Source organism: Halichoeres trimaculatus, unplaced genomic scaffold (genome assembly GCF_033239565.1).
Source record: "Halichoeres trimaculatus isolate MK-OKI-2021-1 unplaced genomic scaffold, fHalTri1.1 fHalTri1_scaffold_8, whole genome shotgun sequence".
Lineage (NCBI taxonomy): Eukaryota > Metazoa > Chordata > Actinopteri > Labriformes > Labridae > Halichoeres > Halichoeres trimaculatus.
Window position 1 is genome coordinate 35,046,535 of NW_027437186.1, and position 24,077 is coordinate 35,070,611.

Here is a 24,077-nt window from a genome sequence, read left to right on the forward strand (position 1 = left end):
CGTGTAGGAAATGTTCAGACAAGAAATCTGATAAAAGAGAGAGTTGTTTTTTTAAGTTTTTACACTTTTTATGGCAGGCATTATGACCTGTTGGGGCCATCAAATATTTCTATGTGGTTTTGAAAAAAAAAAGTATCATAAAATAAAAAACCCTTTTTTTTATTTCTGACCATTATGGGACAGTGTTGCCTTCAAAGCAACAAATCCCAAAAATTATCTTTTTTTTTTTCTTTTTTTTTTTTTTCAAAAAAGTGTTTAGATTTTTAATTTGATCTATTTCAAGACAAAAAGGCCCACATTTTTATTTTATTTTTCATTTTTTATTTTTGGTGTACCATATTTAAATCACTCAAACCTGAGAGTCAGATTGTTAAAATCATAGTTTGCTACAGAAATCTCTGAGAAGCTTTGTTTTATGAAGATGTGTCTCCTCTTTTTTTCAGAGCTTGATCATTTTTTCCTATTTTTTGCCATCTTTAGGCTTCTTTTTGTAGATTTTTTCATTGTTTTGTCTGTTTTGGTTTAATATTTTAAACCCAGATGTGTTGATACAGTCTCGTAAGTTACTCCAGAAAGACACTTTTAGACTATAAAAGTCTTTGGATGAACAATGTTTTTTCTTTCTGTGTGGACAGTTTCTCTCATCTTTTTGACTCAACATATTCAGTAATGTGACTCCTTGCTCCTGTGGTTGCTCTTTTCCCATCATTCCTCATCTATAAACCTAAATTTATCTGTTATTCCAGTCATATGCTCTGTGATCAGCTGTTTTTAAGTCTGATTACATGGAAATACAGAAGGTTTTTTATCTATCTACCCAAATAAAAATGATCCCAGGGTAAATGAATGTGATGCTTTCTCATTTCCAGGAGCTGGTGGTGATGGGGGCACCGGGGTCGTACTACTGGACGGGAACAATCAAAGTCTACAACCTGACGTCCGACTCCTTCTCCAGCCCCAACAAAGACGAGATCGACTCTCACAGATACAGCTACCTGGGTGAGGAGCCTGAGAAAGTGATTGTCGTACCTTAGATCTGCAAAGCGCTGTGACTGACTCCTCTGTGTGTGTGTTTCTCAGGCTACGCTGTGACGGCCGGACACTTCTCCTCTCCTGATGTGATCGACATCGCTGCAGGGGCGCCTCAGCACAGCGGCAGTGGGAAAGTAGGAATCTTCTCCTTCGTTTTGTCCCGTTTCCAGCTGCTCAGTTCAATCTTTTCTCTCTGCAGTGATCTGTTTTTCTTCTGCTCAGGTTTACATCTTCAAAATCGACGGTGCGACGTTGGTGAAGAGTTTTCAAGCCTCAGGGAAAATGGTAGGAGCTTGTGGTTGGACGCTGTTCTGTTTTTAATCACTTTACAGCACGAACTGAGTTTTACTCTGAGGTTGTTGTTTTACTGCACTTTTTCATTATCTTCAACCTAATCTGCCTCAGGGATCATGCGGTGGATGTGTTTGATGCATCGCAGACCTGCTCCTCTGATTGTTTTGTTGTCAGAAATGTAAAGTTTATGTCTGGGTGAGAGCGATGTAAAGAATGAGCAGTAACCTAAACCAGAGAGCTCCTTTAGATACTTAGCGAGAGGTTGGCGTCTGCAGGGTGTGAATGGTTTGTCAGTGCTGTGAAGTAAAGACGTGTCTGTGATCTGACCCCTCGCTCTGTGGCTCGGCTTGGTTCCAGATGGGCTCTTACTTTGGCTCCTCATTGTGTGCAGTTGATCTGAACCAGGACGGCCTGTCGGACCTGCTGGTGGGGGCTCCCATGCACAGCCAGCTCCGGGACGAGGGCCAGGTGTCTGTGTACCTCAGCATCGGCAACGTGAGTGTGTCTGTGGGAACGTGATACCATAACTTACAGGTTTATTTTGTGTCCAGGATACGTTTCTATACTGTTATTACGTCTGAAGCTGGTTTTACGCTGACTGGATGGTGTTATGGTTTCATCCTGAGCGTGTTTGTTTTTATGATTACAGAGTCAAACAGCAGAGCACGGTGGGAGAGGGACAGATTATTTAATCCATGCTTCTGTTTGTTCTTTTTATGTTTATGAATTATTGCAGGGAGGAAGTGAACTGCATGTTTTAGTGGTTTAATCACCTGGATAAAAGCCAGCTGGACACAGCCAGGGCCAAAGAGTTTTATCTGAGAGAAAGAAGCAATAACTCATTCAGACCGCTCTTTTTTTATCTGCCAGCTCAGGGTGTAAATCTCATCTCGTCTTTTTTTCAGGGTGTGATGGAGGAGGGAGGCGTTTTGAGCGGTGACAATGCTTTTAATGCTCACTTTGGAGAATGCATTTCTGCAATAGGAGACATCGACGACGATGGATATCAAGGTCGGTGAAATTCTCTGATTAGATTCTGGAAACTGCCTTCTTGATTTGAAGATTTTGACTGTTTCACATAAACTTTAGCTGCAGATGAGGTTTGCTGTGTTGTTTTATAAGGGTACTGTATAGTGAATTGGTGGTTTTGCAAACTGGAATCCCAAACGTTGAGCAGTACTTGTTGTAGTACGTCATTTCTTGGTATTACTTTGTCTGTAATAAATTTACTTCTGTTGTTGTGAAAGTTGACCAATCAGAATCAAGTATTTAACACAGCTGGTTAATAATGAGATATGAATTTGTTTGACTTTATTTTATTATTTCAAAAGACCATTAGAAATAATAAAAAAAAAAAAAAAAACCTCAAACCATAAATGAAAAAGAGCAGAAAGAGGAAAAATCGTATTGTTTTTGCCCCTTCTCTCACAATTATATTAATTTACTAAACAAATAATATTACTTGAAATTAAAGCTGCAGACCAACAATGACTTTTGGCACATTTTTCCCCAAAAATGAAAAATTAAAAAAGACAAACCATCAACAAAATGAATGCAAAAAGATGAACGTTTTTAGTTAAATTAGGTTGTTAAGTTCATAAATCAGTATTTTCATTATTCATTGTCTTATCTATAATAATTACCTTATTTAGAGCATATCTGGTCCGAGAAATACATGACGACAAACTTTGCTAATGTGATTCAGGCCCCATTTACAAGACATTTTATCTGAAGACGCTAAAAATCTGTGTTTACACGGAAATGCCAAGGGACTGAAAACACTGTAGTAAGCATTCCAGGCCTGTAGGTGGCGCTATAACTGTCTTGTTCAGGAGCAGCTTTTGATAGATCTCCACTAAAGTAGAGTTGAGCCGATCATCTGGTGTACTGGTGAATGCTGAAAGCAGAAGTGGAGCAACAGATGCTCATTTTGTAGAAGGACAGTCTACAGGGGCTGGGAGGTGCAAACAAAATTACAAAGTTTGATACGCTTTCACAAATGAATTAACAATCATTTTGCAAAATAGACTTACATTTAGACCCCTAAAACTTGAATCTGAGGGGTCGTAGACACGACAACGGTTTCAGAGTAAAATGCAAAAGTTTTGTTACATTTCAGCCTCACGTCTACACGGAAACAGCGTTTCAGCCGACCTAAAACGCAAACTTTTAAAAACAGGCTCCAGAGTGGGATTTTTCTGAAACACTGCCGACATCATTGTCATGTAAACAGTAAGCCGGTGTTTTCAGTAGAAACGATGACGTCACATCCCGCTTCAGGTGAGCACATACAACAGGACTAGAGCTGCCACAAACGATTATTTTGATAGTCGACTAGTCACCGATTATTTTTTGCGATTAGTCGACTAATCGGATCATACATAAATTGCAGCTTATTGTACCAGCATACAGCTCATTAGTTTCCAGCTTCAAGTGTTTAAGGTATGTACTAAAAATTAAGACAATTAAGATGATAGTTCATTCAACTTTTAATGAACTTTGCAGCTTGAAGCAGCATTTCTGACATTCTTTTAATGTGATAGTCCGTCACCATGTCCGTCACCAACATGTTCAGGATTGCTTCAGTCAGGACATTTGCTTGCCGAGGTGTGCATGTTGTTGGCTTTGTCACAAAGTTGTCCATTGAAGAGGAACACATTTTTTTGGCGCCGTAACATAGCGTTATGAAACATTAGCGTCATCACATTTTCTATTCAAACACATCGCTATAAAGTAGGCAGCTCACTTTTGAAGCTAATGTTAGCAGCTAAGTAGCCAATTAGCTTACCGAGATTGTCCTTCTTCGTCCAAAAATAAATCCGCCACGACGTGCTTTCTTTTCAGATGCTCATGCATCACCGTCGTGCTGCCATGGAAGGCCATTTCTGCTTTGCAGATTTTGCATTGCACACTTTTCTTCTTTATTTTGGAAAAATGCTCCCAAACTTTTGAGCTCCGTTGCCGGCTTGCCATGATGCTGCTGGGCATAACACTTTCGGTGACATCACGGGTGACCTCGGATGCCACTTCTGCGCATGTGCGTGAAGGGTAGAACGGCAGACAAGATAGCCGAAAGTACAGCGGCAGTTTTGAGGGGGAAATAAGGTTTAAAAATATATTAAAACGACGACGTCGATTATTAAATAAGTCGTCGACGATTTTGATCGTTGACGTCGTCGTGACTAGTTGACTAATCTTGGCAGCCCTAAACAGGACAACAGTACAGTTGTTACAATGGTCATGGTCTAACATGTTGTGCTTGTGCTGCTCAATCTGTTCAATCTGTGACTGTCTTTAACAAAATGAGCATCAGCTCCACTTCTGCTCTTAGCATTCACCAACACACCAGATAAGTCTGCAGTCCGTCTCCATTCACTCACGACAAACAGATTAGTTCGGTTTCCATTCAAGTCAATGTGTCAACTCACACTGGATCCATTCTGTTTATGTAGCAGGTAATATGCTGCCATCTTATTTACAGTTCTACAGTTTCATTTAGCAGACGCTATTGATCAAAGCTACGTACAACACAAGCAAGAATTTAGACAGAAGGAAAACATAGTTAGTATTTTTGCCAGATGTGGAGCTGTGACACATAAATTCAGGTTAGAAAAAATCAAGCGGGACAGGAAGTCGTGACCGGAAACTACCTTAAAACACAGAGAGACTTTCAAAATAAAACAAACCGTGTCAAAATCAGTTCGATTTAGCTTGACTACGCTGCACAAACCTGAATCTTATCAAGTGTTTTTGTCTTATTTTAAGTAAAATACGTCTTGTTATAGTTGATATGAGCCACATTCAACTTATCAGTCCAGAAAAATGTCTTATTACAAGTAATTTAACAAGTGAAAAAAATCTGCCAATGAAACAAGAAAAATTAATCTGCTTTACTTTGGCTCCATTGGCAGATTGTTTTTGCTTGTTACAAGCATTTCAGACCTCATTTGTCTTTAAATAACCTGAATCAAGACATTTTTCTGGACTGGTTAGGTGAATGTGGCTCATATTGAGTCTAAAAAGACATTTTCTACTGAAAATAAAACAAAAACACTTGATAAGATTTAAGCTTTTTTTCAACTCGACTGAAAAGCTAGAAACTCTAAAGTTCGACTCACAACTTGGATGCACTAGAGTCCTTGACTGCATCTCAAACAGAGAGCTCATAAAATCCAAAACTATTGTCCCTGAAACCTCAGAAACACGTCTGGGCGCACGTTTTGAAGGTCAGAGCTCAGATGGCGGTCATGTCTCTGTGTGTAACGACCCTCCAGAGGTCCATGAATCTATATCCCAGACAATAGTGACCACTTTTCTATAGTTACTGAGCTTTTAGTGCGACGATGTCCTCTGTCATCTGGCGAGTTAAAGTCACGCAGTTTATTTTCCTCTTGTGTAAATGTTGTGTTGGAGAGGTTAGGGAGGTGTGGCGAAGCCCTCCATTTCACAGACATTTTGTTTCGATTACCCTGCGGCGAGACGGGCTCTTTAGAAAATATTGCCCCCTCACTCCCTGTCTCACTCTTGTCATCCAGGCGTAAACCATATTATCCACACACACACTCTCACACACACACTCTCACACACATACATCTGCTCTGTCTGTCCTCCTGGCTCTCACATGGCTCGTCTCTGAGGCCTTAAGTTGGCGTCCGCTTAAACTCGAGACCGGGAGCTGCTGCCGGTTTCATCTCTGTGGGAGATACGCCTCGAGGCCTGCAGCCTGGCACATGTTTGTGTGTTGGTGTGTGTGTTTTCATGTGTGTGTGTGTGTGTGGGGAAGGATGGCAGCTGGGGAGCATAACTCATCCTGTAACTCGTCACTCACAGCAGAGCCTGATTTACAACCAAAGTGCTACCATTTAATTCGAAAGGCAGAAATCACAAAACAAATTTGGTTTTACGAACAGATTTCTTGTTGCGTTGCACGTCGTTATAACGAGTTAATCATCGCTGTAAGCAGCGCCATTCTCATTTCTGCTGTGGTATGTACACCACATGACCTGGAGGTGTTTTGGTTTATAAAAAGAAAGTTTATATATGGACTTGCTGTGGAAATGGGATAAGGAGACGTTGTTTCAGTGCTCTTGCCAGCACTTTATAGTCCTGTTTCCACTCTCTCAGAGGTTGCACAAGTTTTATAGCCACTAACAACACTTAATTGTCTATTAAGAGTCTTACTGTAACTGCTTGTTTCCCAGGCACTGGCCAGCTGGAAGTAAACAGAAGGCCTTCAGAAAAACAGAGACATTTCTGCACTCTTTCATTTCTCTAAGCTAAACAGAAACCTCTCTTTGCGCTCTGATTGGTCTTCAGATGTAGCCATAGGAGCGCCGAAGGAGGACGACTATGCAGGAGCTGTTTATATCTACCACGGGGATGCAGCAGGAATCGTCAGAAAATACTCCATGGTATGAACTCGCATGAGTGTCACAGATTGTTTTATTTTCTGTCTCTCTCCTTCTTCAAGGTTTAGTGTTTCTCTACAGCTTCACCTACACGTGCTAAGCTCTGATGAAAACCATGTGTTCACCTTGCATACTGAGGTAGCTGAGTAATGTGTGGTAAAGTCGCAGGTGGTGGAGTAGCCTGGGGAAAACGCAGAAGACCCACGGAGCTTTGGAAAAGCTGGAGCAGGTCTTCGTGGGAAAATGTTTCACTGTTAGAAAACACCACGAGAGAAATTTGGTGAACTTGGTTATAAAAAATGTTGGAGCTAGACATTTGAATGACTGTTATTAAGTTTAAAGGTGAAGATTTTGCTTAAAGGTGGGGTCTGCAGGAAGTTTTATCACTTGTTAGTCAAACTGGGCTCCTCCTCCTTGGCTCAGTGCCAGCTGCAGCCCACACCCACAGTCTCTGACTATGACAACGTGAACACACTCTCTAGCTCAGCAACCACCTGTAGCATCGGGTTTCTTCATGGGAGAGACTTGAGAGCTGTGCACCTGACTTAGCATGTTAGCACAAGCTAATCACAGGTATTTGACACATACCTGGTTAGCAGAAAGCTAACTTGCGTTGCTTTTTGTCCCATGCTCATCATCCTCAATTAGAAGAAAGGTTTTTTCTATTTGGTGTTTCATTTCACTTTGTTTGTATTTCTTCATTAATGCTACGTTAACTGTCATACCTGCTCTGATTAGCTTCTCCCACCTGCAATCATCAACATGCAAAGTCACTTGCGCACTCGGTGTGCTGTGATTGTTTCATCTAACCACGTCTTCTCTCTGCCCAGAAACTTCCCAAAACAACCAAACATCAACATCCAGGCAGAGGAGAGGGTTCAATGCAGACACAGACACTGACACATGACATGTATAGAGGCCCAGAAGTGACAATTGCGCAAGATTATTCTTTTAAAAGTTGACTTTTATTTTTAAGGAAATTCTGCAGACTCTACCTTGAAATATTTATTTTGTTTTTATAAGCTTGCTAATTTCTGCTCTAAAGTATAAAGTACAGATATGTATAAAGAGCAAATTTAAATCAAAACTTTCACATTCTTTACAAACTAAGTCATAGATAACAAGACCCAAGTCTTAATTGCAGCCAATGGTTAGCATTCATGCCAGTTTGAAGGGTAAATCAACGTATACACGGTGTTTGCTTTATCGGTCAGCATCACAAGGGATGGGTACCGAATTAGTTCAGTTCAGTTCAGAGCTTTTATTGTCCCTCCAGGGGAAATTTTGTTTGCAGTGACGGCATAAAACAAACATAAAACAACAACAATCATTAAATAAACAAACATTTGTACAGGACAACGTCGCAGGAACAGCATATCCAAACGTAACATGAACAACCCCAGGTGATGTAAAATGATTTAAAGGGTTTAAGAATAAATCAATAAATGAAGAAGTGAAGTCATGGGTAAAACCAGTTGTCAATCGTCAAACAATTAGGTTCTTTTATAGGTACCGACTGAATTCCGTCAAAAGTACCAAAGGAACCGATTCACTAAAATCAAAAGGTGCCATGTTTAGGTACCTGAATGCATCCTTGTGACTGTGAGGGAGTGGAAGAGTAGGCGATTTTCCATACCGGACATGAACACAGCACTGCAATTTCATACATATAAGAATCAATATGCAAACTTGAAAAAAAAAAAAATTATTAAATTAATTGATACTTTTTACCACATAAACACAAGAAAGGACTGAAATTCGTAATCAGTTACTGGGCATCTGTACGGTATCATTTCAAATGTGAAAGGTATCCTTTGTGAAGTGTCCTGTGAAGTTATGCCTTTAATACAGTTTTCACAAAAAAATGAATATTTACTGAACTTTTAATCCCTTGAATGAGCTACATTAAAGGGCACCTAATCACAACAAATGGTGCCTGAAGACACTTTTCAAGGGGAGCAGGTTGGCACATCAGCACCACATTGCCATGAGTATCAGGACTCATGCAAGAAACTCACATTGATAAAACTTTTTCTCTTAAATTCATAACTTTTCTTGTGTCATATCAAATCTGTTGTCCCCTTTAATCTTGTAAAACAATGACGTCATTCTCAAAATCTCTGTTTTCTTTTTCTTTAAAGTGGCTAAAAAGTTTGCCCAGTACTATCTTTTCAGTATTTGAGCTGTCTCTTAGTGTTTCTTCCTTAAAGCATGAAATACAGAGGAAATAACAAGACTTCTGATAACAGAAACACTCTTGTCAAAAGTAAGGAATCTACCATGAGGTCACAAATTCTTTCAATTTATTGTTTTTCTTGATCCAAAGAGAAATTTCCAAAAAGGCCTGATATGATGGAAACAGTTGCTGGTAAACAGACGAGATGCCCTCTCTTTATTTTGATCTCCCACTGATCAAACTTCTGCTCTTATATCTCTGTTTGTGTTCATCTGGGACAAACTATGATGAAATGTAGGTATGTTTTCAAATCTAAAGAGCCAAGTCAGCAATTCTCCTGTTTCCTTTAGTCTCAGTGGCAAACTTCCTTGACTTTAAAATCTACTCAACACGTCGACGCAACAGACATCGAAATAATTAGGAGACAAACCCAACCAGTGCATTTCTGATAAACTCTCAAGCTTCACTTTGAGATATGAAAAACAAACCACTCTCTGTGCTCTGTTTTCCTCCATCTGGGCTCACATGTGTTGTTCAAAGGCTGGTATCGTCTGTTTCAGAAACTGTCTGGACGCAGCGTCAGCCCTGGTCTGCAGATGTTTGGCCAGTCCATCTCAGGCGATGTGGACATGGATGGCAACGGATACACAGGTATGAAGGAGATGAAGGTTTGGAAGATTCTCCAAAGCGTATCAGGAAAATAACAGGAAACATCAAAGAGGAGAGACGGAGGTTGTTGAATGTTTAAATTTTGGGGCCTGATGGTTTCGGACTGTCTCCGTGCAGAGACTCGTGATAGAGGCATCTTGTTTACTGCATTCCTCAGCTGACAGTCAGACTCAGCCTGCATGACACTTTGAGTCCTCTGTGCATTGTGCTGGCTTACAGGTGTAAAAGCTTCAGGCTGAGGTTACACTCATGTCTTTGTTGCAGATGTCACAATCGGAGCCTTTATGTCGGACAGTGTGGTGATGCTGAGGTGAGGAGCTCGTTCATTTCTGATGCTGCAGTTTTTCTCCACCTCCTCTTCCTGATTTTAATCTCCTGTTTCTCCCACGCTGTGCTCCTGCGTTGGTTGATGTGGTTTCAGGACTCGGCCTGTCATTACGGTGGACGTCTCCATCTTCCTGCCTGTCTCCATCAACATCACGGTGCCGCAGTGCCACGAGGGCCAGCACAACCAAAACTGCTTCATCGTCACCGTGTGTATGCGCTTCAGAGGGAAGCAGCTCCCCGGGCAGATAGGTGAGGAAAAACAGACACAGACATAATGTTCACTTTCTCTTTAAAGGAATAATTTGATATATTTTCTTCAAGCTTTTCAACACAGAGTGAGAATTTTAATACCACATTCGTCTGTGTTTTAATATGGAGCTAAATCCAGGAGGCGATTAGCTGAGCTTAGCATCAAGACGTAAAAACAAAGACAGGGAGGAAAGGTTGGGCGCCCTACAAAATTAAAACAAACGCCTGCCATGACCTCCAAATCTTAGAGATTAATATTTATGTAGCAGTAATGAAGCGCCCTGCGACTCCAGGTTAAGGCCACACCAAACGACTCCGTAGAGCGTTGGTTTATCAGGGGTTTGTAAACACTGGCTGTCAGCTTGACGTTGAAGCTTTAAACACAAAATATTTCATCTGTATTTCATCTTTAAAATGTTGGGAATGATGCATTTTAGTGAGCTAGTGCAAGAGTAGCAGTCAGGAGCAGCTCAGCTGGCAGCCCCCAAAGGCTGACCAAAAACCAACAGTAAGGTGAGCGTCAAAACATTTCCAAAAGACAGTTTTTCCTTCTCGAAATTCCTTTTTTTAACATAATTTGGACTTTACTGTCTTTTATAAGGTAGATAGGTAAACTGGAAAGAGTCATGTTGAACCCAAGCTGTCAGCTGGCCCTAAGGTTTATAGACTTGTACACAGGGGGTTGGCCATAAAGGTGCCCCCAAAACACATTTTCAAGTCCTGTCACAACATTTATACAAAACTACATTAACTTTAAAAAAGAAAAGCTGGACATGAGGCAGTAATTTGCTTTGGTTAGACTTTGATTGGTAGTAGGAGCACCTTGGTATCAAAGCTACAGACCTCACCACCCTGTCACCCATTTGATCTATCTCAGATCTGGATTTGGTATCTTATGTTAGTCAACCCCCATTACTTTCCTTTTACTTCCTTTTTATCTGAGGCCCCATTTATACAACAAAGTTTCACCCCAAAATGCAAAAAACACAGTGAAGAAAAATCTATGTTTACACAGAACTCTGTAGTGAGCATGCCAGGCATGTAGTTGGTGCTTAAACTGTCTTGGCCAGAAGCAGCTTTTGGTAGATCTCCAAGCAGCAGCCTCCGGTCTAAGTATATGAGTCAATGCCGAAGTGGTAAAACCTGCTGTTTCTCGAGTGTCCACTTGAGACTGGCTCCGGAAGTAACAGAAGTCACATACACACCAAGCAGAAATTAACCAATTTACAGCCTGTTTCAAAAAACGTCTCCTGTCTGAGTCGCTAACTTTACTATCAGCACACACTGTACAGGGGGGTGATTTTTTTCTATTAACTTGGCCATTCAGAGGATATTAAGATCCTGAGCTCACCCAATCAGAGGCCCAGCTCAGGTCATGTGACAGACAGGTGCCCTATAGCTGTACCCGAAGCCCTTGCCACTACCAATATGGCCGTTATAGCCAATCTGCTTCATTTTCTGTATCAGAAACAGACAGGTGACGTCGGAGAGACTACGTCTGTGTTTTATACTGTTTATGATGAATGCTAAGAGCAGAAGTGGGGCAACAGATGCACATTTTGTTGAAAGACAGTCTATGGTGGCTGAGAGGTGCAAACTGTAGTGACAAAGTTTGAAAGGCTTTTCTAATTGAAAAAACTAATTAACAATTTGCAAAACACTTTGATGGATAAAAAAGGAAATTTTCATTTTGCGAAACACTTTCAAGGGAAAAAAAAATTACATAAAAAACACTTTTACAAATGAAAAAACAAACTTACACTTTGAAAAACAGTAAAAAAAAATAAATTCACGTAACGCTCTTAAAAATGAAAAAAAAAAAAAAATTAACATTATTTATTTACATTTCGCAAAATACTTTCACAAGTCCTGAAACAAATTAACAAATGACACAATTTGAATGGAAAGGGGATGAACAAAATCCCGAATGTAACACAAAAGTGGTTACCAGAGGGTTCAAACGTTTCCATTTTAGGTTGGCTAAATCTCTGTCTCCGTGTGAACCAGAAACATCTGCATTTCATCCTAAAACCGTTGTTGTGTGAATGGCTCCTGAGGCTGTCCTATCAGATAACACTACACACACCTACAACGAACATCTGAAACCAGGCTGGTCACCATGTTAGCTAGCAGCAGCTCAGCTCGAAGACCCTCCTGAGCTCCTTGATCACTGACGACTGTCACAAAAAGACTTGACATGAAACTGATTTATTCTTTCGTTTCCTCCTGGCTTGGCTCTGATGATAATCCTCCTTCTGGTAAAAACTGTGTGAACTACAAACAGAAAGGTGAACTCGATTGTTCTGGACTGATCCTTGGAGTCGCTGGCTCTGAGTGGGCGTTCGTTGCTCTTTCAGTTATCCTCAGTATTTCTTGGCGTCCAACGTCCCGGCACAGTGAACTCAAACGTCAAACATTCTAGCTGTCATTCTGTGTTTTGAGGAATCGTTGGTGCCACTTGAACTTTGAGTCACTCAAATTGAGTAAATTTGTAAAAATGATCCCGCTGAGCCGCTCTCCGGATGTTGGAGGCCGTCAGTGTGGTTAGACTTTGGCCTCGGTGTCGACGGATCTGGCTGATGTTTGCTGGTTGTCTGGAGGGCGCGGTGCCTGTTGAGTGCCGAGGTGCGGTCCTGTTCCAGTGTTTGGGTGTGGTCACTCGCAGTCCCCCCTGGGGAACCAGGAGCCCTGCTGTTACATAATGAGTGTGTCCTGGCTCTCAGGAATAAAGCCTCTCTGTTGAGCCGTCTGGAGAACAGCATGGAAAGAGCAGCGGCATGTGTTTGGTGACGGCTGTAATGAAACCTTCCTTTGCCTCCTCTGCAGTGAGCTCATGGCGTTCCCGCTGTTGAAGCAGAGAGGAAACAGTGAGGCCTTGGTCCAAGTGGGGTGTGTTCAGCGCCCTTCCCGCTGTTCAGCCAGTGTGACACCCTCCTGAGGTCATTACTACAGACTGAGGCTGATTCACATGTCCAGGAGCCTATGTATGCTTTCTCGGAAGTGTTAGTAATGTTTGACATCATGCTCGTGATTTTTCAAGTCGAAGCAGATTTAAAGTAGCTCTCAGTCCGAGCTCGAGGTGGAACAAACGGGAATGTTGTGATTGAAATGTTTTCTTTCAGAGAAATACTACGTCTGGACCAGCAGCAGGAAAATTAATTTCCTTTTCAAGCTAATCCGTGTCTGCTCACCTACAGCTATAAAAACCTCAGGAGTTTCAGGAGTAGAGAAAAAGCTGAAAATGTGAAGCTCATCTTGGTGTTTTTAGTGGAAAACATGACACAAAATGATTTCAGTCAACCTCCTGTCATTTGCACCGTTTTCATAAACAACATGACACAAAGAGCCCCTGTTAGCTTAAAGTGATATCAGATGATTGGACCGTGAAATGTTCCCATCTTCTCTCTGACTCGCAGTCATTCAGGAGCGATAATTGATCTCTTCCCCATGTTTTGATGGCAATCATCAGAAAACCAAACCCTGCATGCCTCAAATGTTTCCCAAGATTACATTCGCTTAAATAACCATCGCCGTCCGCTTACATTAAGTCTCACACTGTTGTTCTTTCTGCTCAGATCTGCTCTACAACCTGACAGCTGATGTTGATAAGCGTCTGAAGAGCCAGCCTTCCAGGGTCTACTTCGCCCAGAGTGGATCTCAGATCAGCCAGATGAGCCAGCAGCTCAGCCTGGACATCAACAGAGAGGAGTGCCAGCGCTTCACCGCCTACGTGAAGGTAAGGTCGGATTTTCTGCTCTTAGCGCTGGGCCGGCTGTGTTTGTGTTTGTGTTGGGTTGTCCATGAGCTGCTCGTGTCCTCAGCTGATCTTTCCCATGACCTTGCCCGCTCCCTCTCTGCGGTCCTGACGTGTGATAAGAGTTATTTACTCGTGTGGTTTGTTTTTGGTTAGAGCATCAGAGTCCGAGCGGGAAATGTTGACAGAGATGGAGGATCATTTGGTTCTCAAACTTTCCTGCAAAATGTCATTAGTGGATTTTTCACTCTTTAACGAGGAATGCTGAACCAATAATTTGTTTGTGTATATGTTTACCCCTTTAATTACCTAAGATTAATCTACACAGCCCTCTAATTTCACCAGACCAAAATTGTTCTTTATGTCGAGTAAAATCATGAAATGTTTAAGCTGTAAATGCATTTGATTGAGTTGATTACGTCTCACTTTTTGCAGGAGGTAAATCTATCATTGACTGGAAGAAATTCAAACATTCTGTCATATTGATGATTAAAAAGTGGGAATTAAAGCTGCTCTTCTTGACCAGTGTAAAAAAAATACTCTGAAGGATTAAAGCTACCATGGTTAAAGCTTTCCTGCTTCCTGGTAAAGATGTGTCTTGTGCTCCAGCAAGCATTTGTTTCAGAAGTAAGTGAATAAATACAAAACTTTTTTTGTGCTACTTTTGTGTTCAAGAAAACTTTTAGACCAGAAAAATTTCCTCACAGGAAGTCTTCACTAAATATCTAACAATGGTGCTTTTGGTTGTTACAAATATCAAAGATGCTGTGAGGAGGATCTGCATGGGACTGCAGCGCCACCTTCTGGCCCGGAGTCCCAAACACGCTGTCGTAAAGATGTGACTGTTAACCAGGCGCGTGTTTGTTTTGGAACAAATCTTCTTTGTTCAAGTCAACTTTTTACCAGATTGAAGATTTGAAGCATGACAACAAGCTAACATTGTAAGTTTGTTCCATACGTCAGAAGCTAACCATGTGTAGCACTATTGGCAGCCCATGTTTTAGCCTTTAGCTTGTGTTTTAGCCTTTGGCTTGTGTTTTGGTTTATAGCTTGTGTTTTAGCCTTTAGCTTGTGTTTTAGGTCTTAACTCATGTTTGAGCCTCTAACTCATGTTTTAGCCTTTAGCTCATGTTATAGTCTTTAGGCTTGTGTTTTGGTATGTAGCTTGTGTTTTAGCCTATAGCTTGTGTTTTAGGTCTTAAAAAATGTTTTAGCCTTTAGCTTGTGTTTTGGTTTATAGCTTGTGTTTTAGCCTTTAGCTTGCATTTTAGGTCCTAACTCATGTTTTAGCCTCTAACTCATATTTTAGCCTTTAGCTTGTATTTCAGCCTTTAGCTTGTGTTTTGGCTTATAGCTTGTGTTTTAGCCTTTAACTTGTGTTTTAGCCCTTGGCTTGTGTTTTAGCCTGTAGCTCGTGCTCTATCTCTCTCCTGTTTATCTTTCTTCTGCTCTTCTGTCCTTTTTCTGTCTGACAGTTAGGCTCCAGTGTCCACCATCACTACAAAATTAATCACAGAAATCGTTTCTAGCACAGAAAAACACAGATCTCTCTTCTTACTTCTCAACCTCATGAGTCAGAGTGGTGTTGTCGTAGCAACTTAGTTGTGCCATAAATCAATCTGGTCCTGACTGACCCAATTGGGAAGCTTCTAAGCTAAGCTAAGAAGAAGCATTTTTAAATAATTTGTATTGGTGCTGGTAATCTCATTTTAAAGTGTGGATTACGATCAGGCAGATATCTAGAAGGGAGACTTTTCAGTTTTTGGACATTCATGGCACAGAAAAGTATCATTTTTTCTTTCTTATCCTCAAAATCAGAATACTTTCCTATTCCGAAGAGGGCTTATACATTCATAACATCATTCCATTAACATTTTTGATAAATATTAATTGAATAAATATGTACATATAACTATAGACTATATTTAAAAAAATGCAGCACAATCACTAAAGTTGACCTCCCTGACCTCTTTTTAATAACTAAGATTTCTATTTTGTATGTTTTTCTACCAAAATGACAACAGAAATACACCTTCTGTTCTTCACTGAACAAATTGAATAAATGTTAAAATGTGAAGGTAAAACGAGGGAGGTCACATTTCTCATCCTGGGTGAAGACCAGTGACAGCTGTAGCTGAAGGTTCAGGATTAAAAGACTTCACTGAGAGTGTCTGGTCGCGTCCCTGCTGGGCGAGGTTAAAGGTAACAGTCAGACGCTCGATGCCTCATGAAACCATGCTGCTCGAGTGTGTGTCTGCGGAGACGGACAGGAAACAGACTCTCTTTGTCGCTGCATAGTCCCTCTATTGTGTTCCTCTGGATTTAGACCTGTATCCTCAGAGAGGGTCCACGTCCTGAGGGCACCCTCTGGTTTCTGCTCCTGTAGTACAGAGGCCCTGCAGCAGGCCGTTGGATTTCACAGGCATTCTTAACCGCGCTCTTCAGGCGCTTTCACTGTGGGGGGCTGAGCTGCTGGCTGAGGGGGGGCTGTCATTACCACGCCTGCCTCTGCGCCTTCAAACATCCAGACTGTAATGAGAGCAGATCACAGAGTCAGAGACGTTTCAGCAACAACCTCCTCGATGGAGCCCAGCGTGTGTTTATCCAGCTCCTCGGTAAACCTGGATGGAAGATTCTAACAATTAAACGTTAATTCTCACTTTCCTCTGTCTGCGTTCCAGCCCACAGAGCTGTAACAGACAGTTTAGTCATGTGAAGTGGAGTCTCTGCCCACTGACATTTCAGCGCTTGGTCCAAACATCCTCAGGTTGGTGGGTGGGCCGGTGAATTATCGCTCAGACGTTCCTCTTTGCTGCCAAATGTCTGCGGCAGCTCGAGCTGTGAAGCAAACACACTCAGACTCTAAGTGCCATCCATCAGGACCAAATTTACCCCGAGTCCAGGTCAATGTGTGCCGTTCAGCTGGTTTGTTTGGACACTGATACCTCTGGATGAAGTTTGGCGTTCATGTTGAGTCTGACTGAATGAAGAGTGTGGTTAAAAAATATTTTTACAAAAGGTTACGCTATTGTTTTGAGTCTTGATATACAACAGTTTGCAGACGACTTGACTCTAGATGTAGACTTTTCAAGAAACTATAATTTCGTTTAAGTTTGAGGTGATTGGATTCATTTTACGGTGGCTGGTAGGTGTCAAGCAATTTGCAAAAGCTACAACACAACGGATTCATAAAGCTAAATAAAAGATGGCATAAAACCAGAATAAGAAGAAATATAAGGACTTTAAAGGATATCAGAAGGTGAGAGCCCTAAGAAGCTTAATTTATCATAAAAGAAGTTAAAAAGAAAATAATTTACTTACATTCACAGCTGTCCTTTTTTACTTTTGTTGTGTTGTAGCTTTTGCATTTGTTTTGTCGCTTTATCTCTCTGTATCTCTTTTGCATTTGGGTTTTTTGCTCTTGCATTCTTATTTTAACTTAAACATTTGTGTTTTTGCCCTATCCTTTTCATGTTTTTGCTCTTGCATTAATGCAGTGGCTCTTGCATTCACCAATTAATTTTTGCATTTGCATTTTTGCTCTTTTGCGTTTGTTGTTTTTTTTGTTTTTGCATTCATGCCTTGGCTTTTGCATTTGTGTTTTTTGCTCTTGCATTCATGATGTGGCTTTTGCATTTGTGTTTTTTGCCTTCTTATTTAGTTGTGGCTTTTGCACCCATTTTTTGTATCGTCTAGCTTTTGTATTCGTTATTTTTGCTCTTGCATTCATGTTGTGGCTTTTGCATTTAGGTATTTTGCTCTTGCATTTGATTTTTTGGTCTTTTGCATTTGTGGTTTTTGCTCTTGCATTCATTTTGTGGCTGTTGCATTTGTTTTTTGTTCATTGCACTTGAATTTATGCTGTGGCTTTTGCATTTGTGTTTTTTGCTCCAGCATTCATGTTTTGGTTTTTGCATTTGTGTTTTTGCTCTTGCATTCATGTTGTGGCTTTTGCATTTGTGTATTAACTTTTGCATTTGCATTTTTTTGGCATTTGCATTTGTGTTTTTTGCCTTTGCATTAGTATTTTAACTTTTGCATTTGTGTTTTTACCATATCCTTTTGTGTATTTTGCTCTTGCATTTATGTAGTGGCTCTTGCATTCGTGAATTCACTTTTGCATTTGTATTTTTGATCTTTTGCATTTGTGTTTTTTGTGCTTGCGATCATGTTGGGGCTTTTGGGTTCTTATTTTTTGCTCTTGCATTCATGTTTTAGCTTTTTCCTTCACATTTTTGCTTTTGCATTTGTGTTGTAGCTTTTGCAGATTGTCTAACACCTACAGTCCACCGTATAATATGCAGCAGACTAAATGTTGGATCTGTGTTTCACCAAACTCCACCTGGAGCCTGAAAAACTCAAAGTCAGATCTCAGTGTTGCTGAAGCTGAAACCTGACCTGATGTTAAAGGTGTGGCGTCCAAAATTACCCCACATCCCAACTGTTTACGAGCTAAATGAGCGTGGATATATCTGAAAATCAAAGGGGACAAAGATTACGACCTGGTACGATAACTGTCTGACCCTTCATCATCGTACACTTCTCTGATCTTCAGGGAAGGATCACCATAATCAGAGATGATCTGGCTCTGCTTTAAAGAGGGCCTAGCCTGCTTGACCAATCGCATCGTTTATCTTCCTCATGTGTCTGCCCGCATGAGCCAGTCCTCCTTCTTCCCCACAAGAGGTATGCTAATGAAAACCAGCTGGTTTCTCTTCTGCATCCTCCTGGGAGCGTGCACCCCCGCCCCACCCTTCAATGGGCTCAAATGCAGCGGGAGCGCAGCAGCGGGGCTCACGTCACAGCAGGGTTTCTGGGCTGCTGCTGTTGTGTCAACTGGAGCTGCACGCTGGCGCTGCTGATGGAAAACCCTCACGTCAGGCTTGATTGCTCAAGCCCTGATGCATGAGAGCTGGTGGAAGCAGGCCATGTGCTATTCTGAGCCGGTCTCACGTTTGCAGCTCCTCTGACCATTTGTCGACCCCGTGTGTTGTAGTTTCAAATCATAAAACCACTTTTAAAGATCTCAGTTTGCAGCTAAACTCAATAAGGCACAGTTGAAGTTGTGTTAGATCTTTATGAAGTGAATGGAGCAACAAGGCTGGAGCAGGCATGCTCAGTTTTCACCATCTGAGATCAAGCAGAAGCTGGATCTGGATCAGGATCAGAGAGTTCAGAAGCTAATGGTTCAAATAATTAAAGAAATGAACTTAATTCCTCCTCAAATTATGCAAGACTCTCATGATCATTTTAAACATGTTTACTTTGGCTCGGCCCTCCAACATACCAGCCCCCCAGGTGGTCTTTGCTTGGTTATCCTGAGCTAAAAAGACTCGGTGTAGGCTCTTTCTTCGGTTGTACCTCACAGCCTGAAAGGAAAAACATTTCCGAGCAGCGATGACTGATAGATTATCTGGGCCCAGATGACCCAGATGAGGGGCTCTGCAGTGACTCACTTCACAAAACTACCACCAACTCCGAGCAGGAATCCTTCAGCTTGACGTGTTGTATTAACTGTTTGTTCCAATTGGCTCGTTTTATTTTGTGGTATGGCTCCGTATCAGCTCGCTTTGTTAGTCACAGCGCAGTGAGATAGCTCGAAGGTTATTCATGTTTGACTGAAAGACTCGGAAATGAAGCTTTACTATCGTGGCATCACTGACGGAAAATGTCTCGTGTAGGGTGGGCACGGAAAGTTGAAGATCAGCCAGTGCAGCCGGGAACACTTTATTAGATTACTACAAATAATAATCAGATACTAATTCACTTCTACATCAGCTCAAAGGGACAATCAGAGCGTGAAATGAATACAAACACAGTCAAAGTAACCAGAAATGTGACTTAAATACCGCATTTCACAGTCACATCCAATGTCACGACATCTGGAAGGCTCCACTTGAGCTAAATGTGAAAAACGTACAGTGAGGTTTAATTCTTACTTTAGATTTCAAGCAAGTGAGCAAGGCATCACCAGGTAGTTTGACTTTTCCCACAGACAATTTCAATACATCATTTTTTGGCGAGGATATCAAACCAGCTCAAGGGCTACAGCCTCTGTACATGGGGTGCAATTGGCTGAATCATCAGCATCAACATCAACAGAACAAACGGAGCCTTCTGTCCATGCTCTGCATTTATTTAAGCATAATGGAGCAGTAGCACCGTAAATCGTGGGGGCAGTGTTACTGTAACTATCTGATACCTAGCTTTAGTGAAACACAAAGAAGAAATAACAATGGTGAAACTTTCACAGTGTATTCAATGGCCTCATCAACCACCATCTAATTCAACGCTGCCTCCGTTTTTGTCTTTTATTCAAGAGGTACATTAGCAATACCTCCTTCACAGTTGCTACGTTTTTTAGGAATTTGTTGTTGTCATAAACTTTTGACTCTGGGCTGCCCCCCCCTGGTGGATGTATTGGTAAACTGCAATGCCAACATAAAGGACGTAGAAGTATGTGAGCAGGAGCAAGACTTAATTCCTTAGATTTAAGTCAGCACACTTTAATGTGAGGGTAGAAGTAGCTCGGTCCATTGGGCTTGACATCTGTAGGATCAGTGGTTCAAGTTTGGAAATTGGGGCCATTATCTGGCTCTGGGACACTGCTCAGGCACCTTTTAGCAAGGCACTAAACGTCCAACTGCTCTGGAGTGCTCCACCGGTGCAGCTCCCCTTAGCAGCTCTCTCAATCAGTGCATGTTCTGTGCAAAAAGTGAAAAGTCCTGTATGTGCACATGCGTGTAGGCACAAACACTTGGGTGCCCACCTTACCCACCTCACTGTGCCCTCTGCCAGCCTCAGCACCATGGCGAGTAGGGCCTTCAGTCGTTCTGCTCCTCAGCTCTGGAAACCTCTTCCTCCAGATCTCCAAACCTGACCTCCCTGTCTCTCTTTTTTTCTCAAGTCCAGACTGAAAACTGACCTGTTCAGGACTGCATACCCCACCTGACATTAACTTACCTCCTCTCCCCATACTGGTCCTTATCTGTTGAGCTTTTCTATTGTTGATTTTATTTTTATTGTTGATATTACTGTGGTTATTGTTTGAATCTTGTTCAGCGTCCTCGAGTGTCTTGAAAGGAGCTTTCAAATAAAATGCATTATTATTATTATTATTATTATTATTATTATTGTTATTATTATAATAAGATAATCCTAATTTTCCTATAATTGTCCCACAGTGAGGGAGTTTACAGAATTACAGCAACAAGCAAGAAAGTGTATAGTGTAAACTTTGCAATAAGGAAATATCAAACAAAATAATATGACAAGTGTAAACTAGAAAAAAATATGTAAAGGACTACTTAATCATAAAAATGTGTAAAGAACAAGTATAAGAGCATGAAATGTGCACAGACTGATAACAAAAAGGTAAAAAGTCTTCTGAAAGGAAAGAGCTGGATTTCTTCACCCGTTGGTTCAGTCTTACTCTCCTTGGTCTGGTCTTCCAAAAATAATATAATCATGAAAATAAAGTTCTTCTCAACTTTTAATACCTTATTCAGAGACAGAAATCAGGGCTGAACCGTGGCACAACTGTTAGCACTGCAACCTCATTGTTCGCCCTGTGAGGGCGTGGTTTTCTCCAGTTAGTCCGGTTTTCTCCCATAGTCTAAAAACATGCTCATCAGTTTAATTGCAAACTCTAAATCGTAGGTTTGGGTGTGAGAGGTTGTCTGTCTGGATGTGTCAGCCCTGCTACTAACTGGCGACTGACGATATTGAAAAATCAGCACAAACTTGACAAGCAAATTCATTGTTGTATGAAATTTCCAGTTTTCCAAGTTTTTTCAACCCAATCTTGGAGTTGGAGGAATATCTGGGGAATTTTACCAAAGCCATCAAGCTAAACCATCTCCAAACTGTTTACATCCATAAAAACGTTGAAACTATCAAACATGTGATTATTTATTTTGGTCTGGACCATCACGGTGGATTGTTCACAGTTCAGTAAGAGCGTCTGTGACTGAGGAGGCTGTGGTCTCTCAGTGGGAATGTTGGCGTTGCAATCCCAACGTCCATTTAGTCTACGTGTTAAAGTGCCCTGTGGCATAACTAAGGGTGTGTGAATGCATGTAAACAAATGTTGTTACTACTGGTTGGCACTTGGCTGTGGCATGTGTATGTGCAAAACAACACGCTGCAGTCCATGGAGCCAGATCACGCTTCATGACGGCGTTAATCTTCGTCTGTAGAGCAGGGGTCATCAGTTTTCATAGATTTAATGTAAAACAGGTGTAACGTCAACATTACATAGAGGCAGTGTAAACTCTCTGCGTTCATTTTTCTTTCTCTGAAGCACAGTTTAGACGTCGGCTGGCTTTTACAGCTCACTTAGCTCTGATTTATCGCTCGTCTCACTGAAAACGTTGTTGTAAGATGTTCTGCATTTCTTCCCTGATCACATCACATGGCGTGTTTACATCTCCACCCATTTATCCATCGTCATGTACATGTTTTCACTCCCCCATCGCAGCACGTGAGCCCTGAAACCATGCCAAGACTCCGCTCCATTTGTGGTCATGAGTGGTATTGTGTAGCAGCGTGGACGCATGGCGGTCTCCGAGGAGGAGCTAAAATAAGCAGTTTAACCCAGCCTGTAACATTTGTCTGTTTAATTTAGCTGGTAAAGTATCTGCTCACTGTCCCCCTCCCTCCTCTTTCCTCTGGCCTATATTCCTCTCAGTATGTGGCCTATATCTCGTGTCCCTCCAAACATTTGCGGAGTATTTAAAGCACCGTGGAGCTCCACTCTGATGACTGCTGTTTATTGGAGCATGTGTGGGATGAACGTCTATCTGTCAGAGCTTAATGCATGGAAGCTTCACCGCTCTCACATGACTGAATGGAAAAACTAAAGACATGTTGGTTTTTAAGAATGCAGTGTGTGAGATTTTCAGACTGGGTGGACGGAGCGCTGAGACCTGAAGTCAACAAACTGTTTGCATCATGAGCTCTAAAGTCTCCATTCTAGATATATGTCTAATCGTAATCCACACTTTAAAATGAGATTATAAGCTCCGATATCACAGGTTACAGGTTATTTTGAAATGCTACTTAGCTTCCCAACAGTGTCGAGCGGAAGTAAGAAGAGAGATCTGTGAGGACCTCCTAACCTGACACCCCAGACAGACAGTTTCAAATATCCGCCACAGAAATATTTCACCAGTCCATCTGGGTAGCAGCTCTTTGCATTTGTTTTCAGAGGTGGGACCTTCAAAAAAATCAGTCGCTGGTGATTGGACGACCGTTCTGATTGACACACTCACCACAGACCAATCCACATCAAGCCACGGTTTGACGTAGCTTATGTGCGCCGCTGCTGAGAAACAATAGATGAACAACTACAGGAACACGAGAAACAGCTGTGATAATGGCGTTAGACGGCTGCTGCTGTTTTTTTAAAGTTAACTTAAGAATCAAAGGAACGTCTGCTCGTCACTTAAAACTCCCGCCACGTTAGATTTTAGCCGAGTGAATTCATGGTCAATGGAGCCTTACGAGATGGATCTGCAGGATTTCAGGGACTGGATCAGGCAGGTCCATCTGCTCTGAAAGGTTAGGGACATCCTGTGGATATGGACAATTTTAAGAAAGTATTTTCTACCTTTTATTCACTTTTCATAATTATTACATTTGTTTAGAACAGGAAATTCAGAAACAAAAGCCAGACTTACACAAAGACTGTATAAAACATGGACGTAGTCTCCCCGACGTCACCCGTCTGTTTCTGAAACGGTGAATAAAGCACATCAGCTATAGCGGCCATATTGGTAGTGGCAAGGGCTTCGCCTACAGCCATAGGGCATCTGTCGGTCACGTGACTCTCAGCTTGTGTCTCTTATTGGGGGAGCTCACTATCTTAATATCCTTAATAGCCGAGTTAGAAAAAAATTCACCCCCGTACAGTGGGTGCCGGTAGTAAAATCAGCGACTCAGACAGGAGACGTTATTTGAACCAGGCTGTAAATAGGTTAATTTCTGCTTTGAAGACGGCTTCTTTTGGCTTGGTGTGAATGTGACTTCAGGTACTTCTGGAGCCAGCCTCAAGCAAACACTGGAGAAACAGCAGATTTTAGCACTTCTGCATTGTCTCATATTCTTTGACCGGAGGTTGCCACTTGAGCCAGCCTCAAGTGGATTCTCAAAGAACAGCAACTTTTAG

General features: G+C 41.6%; 1 protein-coding gene across 2 annotated transcripts in view; it reads left to right on the forward strand.

The window, feature by feature from the left end:
* The window catches only part of itga9 (integrin, alpha 9), a 106,269-nt gene that overhangs the window by 22,820 nt on the left and 59,372 nt on the right, over positions 1–24,077 (forward strand). For both annotated transcript variants that reach the window (XM_074675883.1, XM_074675884.1), the window contains 10 exons: positions 870–999; positions 1,081–1,166; positions 1,255–1,317; positions 1,684–1,821; positions 2,232–2,337; positions 6,643–6,737; positions 9,471–9,561; positions 9,844–9,889; positions 10,001–10,155; positions 13,731–13,891. In XM_074675883.1, coding sequence (XP_074531984.1) covers positions 870–999; positions 1,081–1,166; positions 1,255–1,317; positions 1,684–1,821; positions 2,232–2,337; positions 6,643–6,737; positions 9,471–9,561; positions 9,844–9,889; positions 10,001–10,155; positions 13,731–13,891 — 1,071 coding nt within the window. The remainder of the gene's footprint in view (positions 1–869; positions 1,000–1,080; positions 1,167–1,254; positions 1,318–1,683; positions 1,822–2,231; positions 2,338–6,642; positions 6,738–9,470; positions 9,562–9,843; positions 9,890–10,000; positions 10,156–13,730; positions 13,892–24,077) is intronic.